The sequence below is a fragment of the Paroedura picta genome, chromosome 2, assembly GCF_049243985.1.
Source record: "Paroedura picta isolate Pp20150507F chromosome 2, Ppicta_v3.0, whole genome shotgun sequence".
In the NCBI taxonomy this organism is placed as follows: Eukaryota; Metazoa; Chordata; class Lepidosauria; order Squamata; family Gekkonidae; genus Paroedura; species Paroedura picta.
Genome location: NC_135370.1, coordinates 65,290,811 through 65,306,567, shown reverse-complemented (window position 1 = coordinate 65,306,567; position 15,757 = coordinate 65,290,811). Strand labels below are relative to the sequence as shown.

Below are 15,757 nucleotides of genomic sequence, written 5' to 3'. Positions count from 1 at the left end.
TAAACCACCACAAGCCAGCTGGGCCAAGAATGGTGGTCTATAAACCCAATAATAAATTTTAAAAATAAAATAATTTTTAAAAAATTATTCTAATACCTCCAAGCGTCTGTGTTAACTAACAGAAGTGTCTGTTTAGCCAGGAGAATAACTTTGGCACTTGGAAGTCTCATAAAGTCAGCTGCCACCTTTTTAAAAACGATGGTCCTCTTGGATCCTTTCTGTACTCTTTTATCCTGCCACTCTGGAGGAGAGGGCCATGATGTGAGGAAATGAGGGGCAAACAGAATTCCCAGGGATTTTGAATGGTATTATTTATACAGAACCCAGTTTAATACCAAGTAAAGTCTCGATGGAAAAGATTTTTGGGAAATACCAGAATGCATAGAGAAATAAGTTTCTGCAGGAGCATTGATTTTTTAAGCCTTTCTCTTTTTAATTTTGCAGGCTTTGATAAAATTAATTGCAGTTTATCTTTAGCTCCTCTGAATTATGGGATTAAACTAAACCAAGGCTGTTTGATAGTTTATAATTCTGTGAGGAGAGTGAAGATTCAAAACAGAATTGTATTTTGCTTCAATGAACTGGAATCAGAGAGAAATGTCTAAACGTGGTTGCTCTTAGATGCATTTAACTTCTGGTGCCAACAAGATGACTTCTTGAAATTTTAATGTATAGCTCTTTAAACATGAACTGGTTTACTTGTTGGAGAGTATGTACAACCAGACTTATTCAATCCAGATTGTTCAATCATCACTCTTCCTGTCTGTACCCAACCTCTGGTGTGTGATTGATATGCCAGCCTCAGAGGAGGCTGTTGTACTCCTTACCTTGGAGACCCTTATGGGGACCCCTTCCTTTTAGGGCCATGCCAGAAGCTCAGCCTTACATGTCCCTGTACTATATTCCCAACACAATGTCCAAGTGCCTACTGAGCAAGGTATTATAACAGTTGTGGTATTTTATCTGTGCAATCAAATATTTTGCTTTGAGGAAGGCAAAACTCCAGATTCCCTTGGCCAGTATAAACCTGTGCAAGACCACCTCTGCCTGTACATTCCCCAAAGAGCATTAAGATCCAGTGAGCAAAACTTGCTTAAGATCCCTGACATGGTAGGCATGGTTGCTTGAGGAAGTTCCTGGATGCCCTGCCCAGCTCGCTCTCAGTTGCCAGAACTCACCAAAAAGATATAATCTTCCCTGCTGCTGACTGCCTGGATGCCAAATGACCAATCAGGAAGGCCAGAACCGTTTGTTGGTTTATTATTTGATTTATAGACCGCCCCTCACCACAAGTGAGCTCAGGGTGGTTTATCAATAGATAAAAACATTCATAAGTACATTTGAAACCATCCTAAAAATTAAAACCAACACCCCCACACTGACCCCAGCCATTATCACTCTGACCTGCAGGAATTGGCTTTAGGCCAGGCGCCTATGTCCAGCCCAAAAGAAGCCCAAAGAAGGGGGGCACCTGGAGAGGAGGGAGACTCTCATGGCATTAGGCTGCCATGGCATCAGCCATAGATGGCTGTGTAGACTTCTATACCCTTCATCCCCTCACCTGCCCCTCCCCTTTTATAGCCAAAGGCTGCATTTTTGTTTAACTGACTAAAAACATTCTATCACTGCAAATGACAGTGTTTGAAATTAATACCATTGTTTGATTTCCATGGGCATAATACTTCTAGCATAAGTGGAAGTGCTAAAATTGCTCCTCTACTCGTTCTAAGTAAAAGCAGTCACATTCCTGCTTTTTCACATCTGCAAGATGTATCCCAAGGTATTCCTTCAGATAGTTTCAAAACTGAATTCACTGAAATTCCATTGCTATCTGTGGCCATTTCTTTTGTGAAGTGCTGTGTGTTGTTGCACCCAGCACAAGCAGAACTATGCTAAATATTAAATGCCTTTAACTTTTTGCTTGGACTTTGCTGTTGTGCATTCTTGCTGTTGTGGTTATTCCCATTATATATTACTTCTCAAGTGAGAGCCTTGGGTACTTACAGAAATTAGTCAGTAGAAATGATGGCTGCTGTTTAGCTCCCAAGCCTGAAAAGCAAAGCAGGGGAGAGGCAGTGGGTTTCTAATGACTGCTGGTGAAGACAGCATCATTGCCAGCAGCTCAGGTTTGCCTGGGTAGCTTGGGAAGAGAACCAGCCCTGTATGCCAAAAAACTGGTCTGGCACATGGCATGGAATGGTGGTTTTATTATAGTGCATAGAACACATTGTACAAATGTCTAAAGCAAAATTCTTTCTTTCTTCTCTTCACACAGAATTCTCTTGGTTCAACTGGTGTCTCCCAGGATCCTGTCTGCTAAGTCTTCTTCTAATCTTATGCTTTAGGGAATCCTATGATAGACTTTACCTTGATGTCGTTGTCTCAGTTTGATAGCACAAAACAGAGAAGCTCAAGACGAGAAGGGAATTCGGGATGATGCTCAGCACATCTTCTTAGAAATTGCACAGCCAAAAGAATGCGGCAAGCAGATTACAGAATTTTAACACAGACATTTTAACTGGGTTATGAAAGAGGGATTTTTTTAAAGACCTATACTCCTTGATTTGGTATTTTATTATCTAGATAACTATGAATGTTGTACTTGAATGGGAATTAGATTATTTTCAAATAAACACACAACAGAATGTGTGTTAGGGAAGAGCTCTAATTTAAGAATTGATATTTTATTTAATAAGCTATTTAATGATGTTCATTTTTGTGCCACTTCAAACCACTGTGTTCCAAAAATAAAATTTTCTCATTGAAGAAAGGAGTAAAGAATCTCCACATTCAAAAAAATCAAACACACTTTTATTGGTAGCCCTAGAGACTGAATGGAAACTTTGATGCTTGCATATTTCTTTTTGTTTTTATGTACCATTCTGTCCTTCTTGGTGGCAGGCAATAACTTGTGGCATACTGACTGCAAAGACTTACTGGCCATTGTTTTCCCTCTTCTGATTACAAATAATCTATTATTTTATTTCTAAAAGAGAAATACACATATAATTCTTGTAAAAACATGGGATTTTAAAATAAGCAATTGTGTTTAAATGTTGAATTCTATACATGTTGTAGTATATGCCTTGTTCACTACATATATTTTCTGATTAAGAGATTTCTGATGTGGTATATTTGGTTTTTAACCATAATAAGTACCCTTTGGATAAACATGATTTCATTTTGTTTCACTACTTGACACTGAAGGAAGTAGTAATTTTAGCCATATAGTAAATTGGTGCTATAAAACTTATGTCACTTTTCTGCCATGACATAGAAAGCAAAGATGGCATCTCAAATACCAGCATATGGTAACTCCTGATAGGTACCTATGTTGTTACAGGTCAGTACTGTACTTTTGCTTATATATTCCATCTACAAGGAATTCCTTGGTTTACCTCTCCCATCAAACTGTAGCTTCCCCAAATCTGCTTATCCTCTTTTCAGATTAGTTTACAATTTAGAGTGCCTCTCCATTTTCATTTAATAGCTATTTCACGAACAGTGGCACTTTTCAGGGATTTTTTTTTTGAAAAATGACAAATCGAAGGGCAAGCTTTAAGGGACACCACCAATGCCCATTGCATCTCTCTTGTACCGAGCAAATTTCATCATTTGGATCATGCATCTGTTTTCAATGTGCTTATTGTTAACAAATCTAAAACTTGTACCTTGCCCAGTGCAGAATATGTTTATCAATGTGATATGCTCTAGAGGGGTTAATTAGCTTTTATATAACTCTAATACTGTTAAAGCCCCTTTATCAAATATACTTGTTCAATTGATAACGGGTGTTTGGGGGGAAATTGTATATATGTATATTTTTTGACCGCGTGGCATATCTGCAGTAAAATATAAACAGACGAACTTCTAGTGATGTATTGATGCCATCTCTTTGGGAAATGAAACTGCTCAGTTGAGTTGTGCATAAGAGAGAGAATTCATGGAGGGATTTTGCTGCTGTTGTTGTTGTTGTTCTGCTGTGGGTGGCATAGCCATTTCACCCAGGGGCATTCGAGGTACTGGCAGGTAATATTCTGCTTCAGTGAGAACTCTGAATTGGACATATTTCACTCCTGCAAGAGGTTCTAGTCTGCCACTCTTGATTCATGTGGCCACTTGTAACTTGGAAATTAACAATTTCCCATTGTCATGTGGCTCTTTTCTATCTTTTGACTTGTCCAGTTAGAGTTATTCTGTAGATCCAGGGAGGATGCGATGTTAACAATTTTGAGTTCAAAGGGAATAACTGCTAAAAGTTTACAGAGTCTACTCTTAGTGGTCATTAATGCTGCCTTCTCTGTGTACCGTAGTGGGCAGTGGTCTGGGATGTGACAGTTCATTAAAGATGAAATCTTTTCCCTTAGGGATACCTTCCCAGCAAAGCAAATGCTCTTATTTTATGTTCCAGTTTAAAGTAATTCTATTTGTTTGCTGGAGCCATTAAGAGTCCAGTCCCATGACTTGTACAATATGCTGCAGAAAGCCAAAAGAACCTCTCAACACATGTAAGTCCCAAGTGGGGGAAAGTCATGTACTGTATGAAAATGACAGGCAGGTTGATCTCCCATCACTTTGCAGACAACGTCTTTTTTTTAATTGTCTCCAAGAGGAGGCTTGGTTGCTCTTGCCACACAACTCCCTGCTTGGGCCATGGCAACAGAGAGTGGCACGGGCAGAGTTCCTGCAGAAGTTTTCCCTCAGAACCTTGCAGTGCCCCAAAGGCGGTCTCTGTAAGCAAACTTAAAGCCACTGTGAAATGAAGGAGGTGCCATTGATAGCTATTAATGAACTTGGTTTGGGAATCCACTTCATTCATGGAAGGACAGGAAACAAATGATCTCAGTAGCAAAATTTAATTCTCTGTCATTTTATAAATACTGTATGGGTACCCTATTGGTAGTTTTCCTGCTGGATACATCCTTTTTAAAATCCTTGATGAAAGGCACACAATATTTTATAATGCAAGGACTCCTCTGACAGCTGTCACATTACTTATGTTGCAGTGGCTTGAGTTGGTCCATATGATCCGGTTTGATGCTTAACTTTCATGGCATTTTTCCCTATTAACATTGATTGTCTTTGTCAAGGCATTTGTCACTGCTGAGATTTTAGGGAAAGAAGCTCTTCGTATACTACAACAGGGATCTTTAAGTACTTTTAATATGTTAATAAGCAATAGTTGCAGAACTTTAGAAATTCAAGTTATTAATCAACAGTTGTTGCTTCATGACGGTTTTATTCTTGTGCTCCTAATGTTTGACTGGCTTCCCTGTAATTAGTATTGAATAACAGACACCTGATTGCCACTACAAGGTGTAAAAGGTTATGGGCAGTGACCAAGTGAAAATCACATATGACCAAGTAAAATGTACAGATGGGAAGTGCCAAAAGGGAAGCATCCTTCTTTAAAGGTCTCTTGTCATTTTGGTGTTAAATTTTACCTGAACATTAAAAGTCATAGCTATGGCCCCATGTTAGTTGCCTCTTCCAAATGTATTGCATGTATAGACACAGTGTGGAAATCGCGGGACCTTGAGACTCTTTGTAAACTGGCTGTGTCCACCCAAATGCCTTCCATGCTTGCTGTTTTGTTTAGCAAAGGCAGAGGTCTCTGCTCCTGGGTGGGATGGGGCCACGCTTGTGACTGTCCACCCCATAGTTTTCTCATGGTGTGAATACAAAGGATTGATGGTGAACTTCATCACCTGAAGGGCATATTCAGATAAGGGAACATTGTAAAATGTATCAGTCACTGGTGTCAGGATTCTCCTGGTTTATTGTCATAATTTATGCCTTTATGCCACAACCCAGCCATAGTTCAACATTTTGCACTTCACTAATTTTAAGTTAAATTGCATGCCTAAATCCTTGCCATTAATATCATTGGGGCTAAAAAGTATTGTTTAGATTGTCCAAACGTTATGGGAACATATAGTGCTAGAAATTGGCCATTAAATATGTCCGATTACTGCATCCTGCTTCTATATGAAAAAGGAATAGTTGCCATGGAGGTTCATATAACTCACCATGTTTTTCTTTTAAAAATTGCTGGAGACTCAGTTGGAAATGGAAAAAGGCTAGGTGAGATGGAAAGCTTAATCCCTTCCCACCTTCTGCATGGAAGGAAACTAGCATGGTGCTGTGGGTAGTGTGTTGGACTGCGATTTGGGAGGACCGGGTTCAAATCCTTGTTCTGTCATGGAAACTTTGTGGGTGATCTTGGGTCAGTCATGTAACCTACCTTACAGGTTCAAGTGGGTAGCCCTGTTGGTCTGAAGTAGCACAGCAAAGTTTGAGTCCAATAGCCCCTTTAAGACCAATAAAGATTTATTCAGAGTGGGAGCTTTTGAGTGAGCTACAACTGAACCCATCATTTGGATGTCATGGCAAAGTTTACTAATTTGCTACTAATTTACATTCTCCTTATGTCTGTACTCTTATGATCCCTGTTCCATTGTCTGAGGAAGTGTGCCTGCACATGAAAGCTCACGCCTTGAATAAATCTTTGTTGGTCTTAAAGGGGCTATTGCACTCAAATTTTGTTGTGCTACCTTTTACAGGTTTGTTGTGAATAGAAAACAGAGAATGGGGGGAAAGTAAGTCCAGTGGGTCTGCATTAAAGAGAAAAGTTGGGTATAAATGAAATCAGTAACTAGCTGCCCTGTCACCACTAAGCTACAAAGTTAGTGAGGCAGAACAGGCTTGCCTTTATTTTAGTATTCCAGGATCACACCAAGAACCTTTGGTGTGATCAATCAATCCATCAAATTTTACTACAGCATTTGCTTCCATAACAAGACTTTTAAAACAAGAAGATTAGAATAAAAATAAATGAATTAGTAAAACAGGTCAGACAAAAATAAAAGCTATACAACAGGAATTATACTAAGTTGGCTAAGCTTAATTAAAATTGCACAAGATTTTGCCACTTGGATAGGGGCGTTATCTCCCATAAGGAGCTTTTGGTTCCACTCCTCTTCGCCCTCAACATCCATTTCTCTGATCAGAGGCTCAGTGATGATCTTTTATGTAATGCAAGCATGCTCTTATTAAGAACGTTTAGCAAGCTTGTCTGTATCACAGAATACGTGTTTTGACTGGCATAACCCAAAGACCTGTGCTGTTTCCATGAACATTGTTTCCATGAACATTCAGACTTCATTAAGAATTAATCAGTCACCCTTGCTGTGCATGTGTGTCATGGGCCCCTGGCCTCCAGAAATAGCTGGGCAATGGAAAAAGGGACTGTAGTGGAAAGGGAGAGACAACAAAGATCTCCATGGGTCTAGTCCTCCAGACTCTTGCACATACAAAGGGAAGCAGTCACTCTTGCATAGTTATGCCATTTTTAATATTTCCCCCATTTATTCTGTTTCCATAGGAAGTTAGGGAGCTTTAAAGGGCGTAGAAGACCTGTGCTCTTATCACTGCGTACCAACCATTCTGTGAGCTTCATCGATTCCTGTAGTTGTTTCTCACACACTTCAGAGCATATCTTCACACCTATAAGGTCTAGAAAGTGTATGGAGTTTTCAAGAAGAAAGGCCAAGTAATCTGTAGGAACTTCTCTGGCCAGTGTCCCCTTGTGTGGCTTGACAGTATTCTACAGCTGCAGCAAACTCAAGACCAGACCCTACATTCTGAACCTTCCGCAGAAGGATCCTTTAGCCCTCACACACTTTACTTTCTTGCAAAGAGAACTGCTTTCAAGAAGGCAAATTACATGGCAGGTTGCAGAGACAAATGCAGACAACCCTGAAAGGGTAGGAGATGGGAAGAAAGCAATCTTTCAAGTATGCAAGAGTGTGCATCTACAAATGTCAAGGTTTCCAAACGCAAATCAGTGTGTTTCATTTCAGCTCCCGTTCAAGTTTGATTTTGCTCTTCTGTAGAGAGCCTAGAGCTCTTTACTCTGAAATATCAGGCTGCATCTGCCTATCCCATCTCTTTTTCAATGATGCAAAAGCCATTTCGTAAACCGTGTCCAGTTATTGGTGCTTATACTTCCTCTGCCTTGATGGGTGGTTACAAACTTTCCTGTCCATATTATTCTATAAAATACCAGCAAAATTATTGTCTCCTCTTGGGTTGATTCTGCTTTGGCTAATGACAATAACAAAGCTTCCTTCAGCACCACAGCATTTACCTCTTAAATTTTTTCCAACCACTGTTATCCCAATTCTACAGTTTCCTTGGAACTGTTCTGTGAGTAGTTGCTCTGCATGTCCCATCTGCGGTGTGCAATTTCCCTAACTGTTCTGAAGTAAGTTGTTTTATGTAATAGAAAGCTTTCGTTTTTAACTATATTACAGGGTTTGTTTTACTTTGGCCTGCTGGTGTGAACATAATGCATTTTTAAAAATACTGTTCTTTGTTTGTGGGTAAGAGTTTTTTGTAGATTAGTCCTGAAATTGTAAAAAGCAAAACAAAATCCCCGCAGTCATCCAGTTCAATGTCATTAGAATTTGTAAGCATTTTACTTTTTGTAATTTTGTAAAAAAAAAAAAAAAAAGGGGGGGGGGATAGATTTTTATTTTAGGGTAAGTTCTACTTTTGTATATAATATGTTGGCATGGAGCACAATCTGTTAGAGGCCTATCTTGCAAATCCCTCATGAAGTACATGACCTGTGGACATTTTTCTCCTAAGACGAGTGGGGCAGGTTTCTCTTGGATTGTGCCTAAAATATCTTTTTATTTTTTAATAAAACTTATTTAAAACATTGCCTAGTATACCTGAAAATGTAGACATCTCTTTAGAGTTCTGTGAAAACTGGAATCTTGCTGTGTATGTTGCGTATTAACTTGTGTAATATTTGAAACACATTAAACAGGTTAATCACAGCTTGTATGTGTTTTCTTTTGTACTCATATTCAAGTACTATTCAGGAACACATTTTTACGGCTGAATTTATTTGACAGTGAGAGAAAACCTCATGGTCTGGTTAGTGGTAATGAAGATGACTAAGCTTGTTGGTGAAGGACTTGAAGAAATCTAGCAAGGCAAGCGATCATTATCCAGGCCTGCAGCAAGTACCTTCTTGCCATTCTGGGATGGTGAAGGAGCGTTTCCATTAGGTGATTTCAGAAATTTACCAGGTGGACAAACATGGAAACACTCAATATTGCTAAAAATTCTGAATTCCCACTCACAGTCTTTGGTATATTTTTAACATAGCTCCCCATGGAGAGGATCTCGAGGTAGACTGAAGTTGTGCTAAGCAAATTCAACATTAGGACATAGAGCAAATTGGGTGGGAGTGCTCAGAGATTTTTTTCCCCAGCCTTAATTTGTATGGGGTCTACCCTCCACTTAGGTAAAAACAATTATGAGATTTTGATGGTTCAGCATATTCCCTGTGCTCGTTCACAAACTAGATGGCAGGTGTTGAAACCATGCAATTTGTCATGAATATATCTGCTTTACATAAGGAGTGTCAGTAAAAAAAAATGGGACTACAAAAACCCAATGGGAGATAATATGACTGTCCTGTCACATTTTCCCCCATCGAGGCTTGATGTACATGATTGGGGTTTTCAATTTTGCTGAATTAGTCTTTGATCTCATGAGTGGCCAGTTTTGTGACATGCTGTATACCTTGACCCACAGAAAGCTTAAATTTGTTCTCAAAAGCAGTGCTGTATCCTGATAGGTGGAACCTTCTGTTAAGATGATTATTCAAAACTAATTGCATGGATGCTTCTGACCAGAGTCATCTCATGGTGAAAGAGAATGCAATGTGTATTGGACCCAACGAGACAACTGCATAACGTCACCACAAGGGGTAGAAAATAAATTGTATGAAAACAATGAGAATAACATGAGCCAAACAATTTTGGATTATTGTTTTCAAAACCCAAAAGGTAATAGTTTTTGTGAAAGATAATAAATTAGGGTATAGGAAAAAATGTCGGTCGACCTGTTGGTTGAAAGAACTTACGATGTATTTTATTGGATCAGCTATATTTTTCAATGGAATAGAAAACTTTCAAATTCTGCATAATTTGTTGAAGACAACCATTTTGGGGCACAAAAGGGAATTTATATGGAATGCATTATCACTTCTCAACCTTTTGGCTAAGGTTGTGTGTGTGTGTGTGTGTGTGTGTGTGAGAGAGAGAGAGAGAGAGAGAGAGAGAGAGAGAGAGAGAGATCTGGAGCAAAGGAACATATGTGACTGATGTGACCTTATGTGTCTGACATTTAAAAGTTGGGATGACTTGTTATAGTGATTTGGTAATTACAGATTATAATAATTCATTTGGGTCTATTTTTGCAGAAGCTAATATAGTCACTAATTAGTAGACCTACAGAGAGGCCAAGTTAATGGTTGTCCATGCCAACTTTCCCATTTGAATGCATATTTCAGAGATGTCACCAGGCAAGAGAATATTAGCTTCTACATAAATAGACCCAAATGAATGATCAAAAACCTGTATTTACCAAATCACTATAACAAGTCATCCCAAATTTTAAATATTTACAGTCATAGACACATGGGTTCACATCAGTCACATATGTTCCTTTGCTAATATTCTCTACTTTTCTGTAGGTGGCATTGTCTGCCTATGGTAATTTAGAACTCAATACCCATTGATATATGAGAATCTATTTTCCATAGTTGTGTCAGAAGTGCCATGCTTCTGCCATGAATATTAGCATTTGTTAGAATTGTAGATGTCGGGGCCTCTGCCCATGTTTATTGCCTGTCCATTTTCATTTTGCATCTTCCCCCATTCACCTTCATTTTCCTGCAGAATGTGGCATCTTGACCTTGGGTGCCTGGCTATAGGGACTGTTTTGGCCTATTGAAAATTTCCCACATTTCACGGGTTCTCATGGGAGGGGAAGTTGTTTGAGGGGTTATATGCTGAGCTTGTTTTGCTATGCCTCAGGTCTGAAAAAGTATTGTTTAAGTTAAATTGTTTGCCTTCATTAAACTCAATCTTTTGCACCAAGGCAAAGATTCATGTTTGTGCGCAATCTGCAAAAACCTGACAGATTGCAGACTGGCCGCCTGGGCATTGATCTGACTTCTGGCTCTAGTTGCTCAATGTTTCATAGATTGAGGAAATGTCTCCTCCTTCAGTGCTGCTTCCCATACCTATAGGAATGAGACTTGAGGATTAAGGGTCATTCATTCATTCATTCATTCATTCATTCATTCATTCATTCATTCATTCATTCTATACCCCATTTTTCTTCCCAATGGGGATCCAGAGCAGCTTACATTGTTCCCCTTTCCTTCATTTTATCATTACACCACCCTGTGAGGTAGGATAGGCTGAGTATGTTTAACTGTCCCAAAGTCATCTACCAAGCTTCAGTGGCAGACTTGGGATTCCAACTCAGGTCTTCCAGATCCTAGTTCAACCCTCCAACCACCACACCATGCTGGTTCTTTTAGTCCTTTGTTTGGGACTTTGGAAATTCTGCATCACTTCTTGACTATTCAAACAATTCTTCCTAATGACTATAGAATCATAGAGTTGGAAGGGACCTCATGGGTCTTCTAGTCCAACCCCCTTCACTATGCAGGACACTCACAACCCTATCGCTCATCCATTATAACCTGCCACCCCCTTGAACCTATAGAAACCATCCTTTCTGACAAGGTCATGAATTATGATGAGTGATATAGATGTGCCGTATGACTCAGCACATCCAGAGAAAATGATTGCACCCTTCCTTAGCAAGGGGCTTCCTGTGTGTCATACAGGACTATTCCTTTGGTGGACTCTATGCTGGGCAGTCATATAAGGATCAGTTCTTGAAGGGTCCCAAGAGGGAATTGCAGCTCTTGTGGCATTTCAGCAACCCTGAGTTTAAGTTTTTCTGCATGCCAACAATTCAGAATTGCCCATCCCTCCACAGAAGAAAGGAGAATTGGTTCACTTATTGTGAATTTCTGTTCTTAGTGCTTTAGGAGTGGGGCAGATTATCTACTCAAGTACCTTTGGTGAAGGTGGGTACAATAACCTTGGGGCAGTTTCTACATAGATGGACTTCATAGATAGATAGTTCTTCTGAGTGTGGACTTTTTGTAGGGGGATGGTCTGGGGATTAGAGGAAAGCCCCTTATCAAGAGTCAGCAGAAGTCTAACAATCCTGGAAGCGACCAGAGTAGGCTTTCCCAGAATGATGTACTATTCCACTCCCCTACAACAATGAAAATGGGACTTTTCAGGAAGTCAACATATTTTCCTTTCTCTATTGACTTCACCCTAGACATGATGGGGACTTGCTTGAGTACTTCCTGACTTCCTTCTAGCCTCAGTGATGGTAGTTGGAAGCTATTTGCCCTCTGATGCTCCCCAAATTTAGAACTGTCACCCAATACTATTTTTGTGATGAACAAAAGGGTAGCAAAAGAAAGGAAAAGGGCCTGCAATGTTATTTCCTAAGAAGAGGCAGTAATTATAATGAGTGAAAGTGCCAATTAGCAATGCAAACATTGTTAAAATCAATTCACAACCTTTTCAAGATTGGTGCTTTTCTGTAAATAAGTGCAGAGCTACATCTTGATTCCAAAGAAACTCATTCAAAAACTCGTGCGCGTAAAGCCTAAAGAAGCCTTCGAGAACCTCTGCCTTGTTCACACCAAGTTTGTTTTTACTGATCTGGTGCCTCTCAATTACTTTCTAATGGGCTGTCTTTAAAATATAAATTCCCATTGGCACACTTGTGAATATGAAAACTCTCAAAATTATAGCTTTTGATTGACTAGGAACGAGGCATTATGCATGCAGGTGTAGCTGGTTTCAGGTTATTAGAAATCCAATCTATTTTTTATGATATTATGGTGTAATTTTCAGCACAAGACCATGATATAAATTTCCAGTTGCATCGGAACATAAACTAAAGAGTCCCTGACTCTTGTCACTTTTCATGGTCTTTAGTTTGATTAATAAATGGGACGAGAGCTATAACATTTTCCAGTAAGAATCTATGATCATCCTTCAATCAAAATGGGCCCATTTTATAGTGATACGTAACAATGACAAAAGATGTTATTTCAGCACTACTGGGGCTAGTCTTTCAGCTTTTAAATGTTGATCATAAGGAGCAAGTATCTTTTGTGCAGTAAGAGTATAGAGCCCTTCAAGATTGGGGCCATTTTGCCTTCCAGTGAACACCTATGGAGCTGAAAAGATCTAATCTGTTTCTGGTTTTAGCATAGGTTGCGTGTTTAAGGCAAATGCTCAAAAGGCTACGATCTAATGCTATTTTATTCAGTGTTTAATTAACCTCCTCCAACCTTGCTCCAAGGAGCCTCTTGTGGCGCAGAGTGGTAAGGCAGCCGTCTGAAAGCTTTGCCCATGAGGCTGGGAGTTCAATCCCAGCAGCTGGCTCAAGATTGACTCAGCCTTCCATCCTTCCGAGGTTGGCAAAATGAGTACCCAGCTTGCTTGCTGGGGGGTAAACGGTAATGACTGGGGAAGGCACTGGCAAACCACCCCGTATTGAGTCTGCCATGAAAACGCTGGAGGGCGTCACCCCAAGGGTCAGACATGACCCGGTGCTTGCACAGGGGATACCTTTACCTTTACCTTAACCTTGCTCCAAAGCTTTTGGAATGGGACAGGGTATAAAGGAGGAGATTTGTGTTCCTAGTTTACATTTTATTATTTAGAAATTAGTTTGAGTTGAGTTAGTTAGATGGCTAGTTTAATTTATGCAAATTCATGCAAATTCATTAATTTATCATTTGTGGCAAGTTCTGCTTTGCTAATTGCACAATTTTTCATTACTTACTCACAACAAATTATTAATTATTAAAACAGTGACTAAACTTAAGGTAAACATTTTTATCACATAGAACTAAAAAAGCCGCAAATGTGAAATTCTGTTGCAAATACTGTTCTGAAACAAGAATGTTTATGCCTTCGTTTCCCATCTCCTGTTTTATGAGAATAATAGAGGCAACAGAGTTCCTAAAATATAACATGGAGTTGTTTTAGCTTCATTTCATGTTATGGTGTTGTGGTTGTAATACACAAAGCTGCTGGAGGGGAATGATGAAATCCAGGACTGCAACTGACACCTGTCCTCATTGTATGAATACGCTTTATTATAGTTGCTGCAGTGGTTTCACTGTTTGCTGCGGACAGAGCAGATCTCAGTATGCAAAAGAATATGCCTCTCAGTCTTCTGTTTCCACTGAAATGGGTGGACAGGTCTTGAATGCAGCGTACCTGATGTGTACATTAGAACTCCCATGACTCTAAAATCCCTAGATCTGGGTCAGTGTATTTCCATTCAAGGTATCTAGATGAATGCTAGCTGTCCAGTCCACAATCCTGTAGTGATTCACAAAGGAGGTTGCTATATCTAATTCTGAAACAGGTCCTGGTGTGAATTAAAAAATCTACACAATGAGGTCAGAGATAGGCCAGATGTGAAAGGATATTTGGGGTTTACAAAAACCCTAACAAAAGAGAGAAGATGATACTGAACTAGAAGATAACAGAAAAAGGTAGTTAGGTGTTGGAAGAGCAAAAAAAAGGGAGAGACAAAAAGGTGGACAGAAAGAAAACTGAAGACTCGGTGGGTGGGAGAAAAGGAAAGGAACAGGGGAAAGGAAAAGGGGGAGGCTAGGAGTGCAGCCAGGGGGAGGAACAGTGTGGGGAAATGAAATGCCTCTCGAGTCCTTGCAGGTCCCATGCTTGTCTCATGCTGCAGACAGACTTTTAAAGGAATAGCATACAAACACATAGTGAGAATTCTTAACTAGGTTTCATGCTTATTTTTTACTCCTTTTTATAGGGTCGCCTCCAACACACCCTCTTGAAGAAGAGTTGGCTCTTAAATGCCACTTTTCTCGCCTTCTCTTTCCCCTTCGCACAACAGACACCCTGTGTGGGAGGTGAGGCTGAGAGAGCCCTAATATTCCTTCTCGGTCAGAACAGTTTTATCAGTGCCGTGGCGAGCTGGCTGCCCAGCTGGCTGCATGTGGCGGAGTGCAAACTCAAACCCGGCTTGCCAGATTAAAAGTCCGCATTCCTAACCACTACACCAAGCTAGTTAGAAGCTTTCAAGCTCTGGGACTAGACAATGCTATTTAGCTAATATATTCTGATAATCCTAGCATTTGAGAAGCTGCAATTGAATGGTCAGCTGGGAAAAAAGGCTTAATCTGCTTGGCACTGAAACAGAATCCCGTGTGTCGAGGTAGCTGGCAGATGCACCTTTTGAAAGATGGTGTCTTTAAAATTATTAGTATTAGAGCCTCTTGTGGCGCAGAGTGGTAAGGCAGCAGACATGCAGTCTGAAAGCTCTGCCCATGAGGCTGGGAGTTCGATCCCAGCAGCCAGCTCAAGGTTGACTCAGCCTTCCATCCTTCCGAGGTCGGTAAAATGAGTACCCAGCTTGCTGGGGGGTAAACGGTCATGACTGGGGAAGGCACTGGCAAACCACACCATATTGAGTCTGCCATGAAAACGCTAGAGGGCGTCACCCCAAGGGTCAGACATGACCCAGTACTTGCACAGGGGATAGCTTTACCTTTACCTTAAAATTATTCCATGGTGTCAACTAACTACCCATCCTTTGTACACCCCTGAAAGGCACTACTCTGTCACATAACACAAATTCTAACTTAATCTCAGTAACAATTGGGGCCTATAGATAGTAGAATTTGTCATTTGTGTCAAAGGCAGGCACTGACATGACGGTGATGAACAATGACAGATATTGATGAATTCCTGTAGCAATATTATTTAAAAGAACAGCTCACGTGGTTAGCAGGTTGTTG

General features: G+C 40.0%; 1 protein-coding gene across 1 annotated transcript in view; it reads left to right on the top strand.

The window, feature by feature from the left end:
- SLC49A4 (solute carrier family 49 member 4) overlaps window positions 1-8,846 on the top strand; it is a 102,315-nt gene extending 93,469 nt beyond the window's left edge. The window contains exon 9 of the mRNA XM_077320472.1: window positions 2,276-8,846. Within this exon, the coding sequence (XP_077176587.1) occupies window positions 2,276-2,391 (116 nt within the window). The 3' untranslated portion in view covers window positions 2,392-8,846. The remainder of the gene's footprint in view (window positions 1-2,275) is intronic.
- Window positions 8,847-15,757: the final 6,911 nt, after the last annotated feature.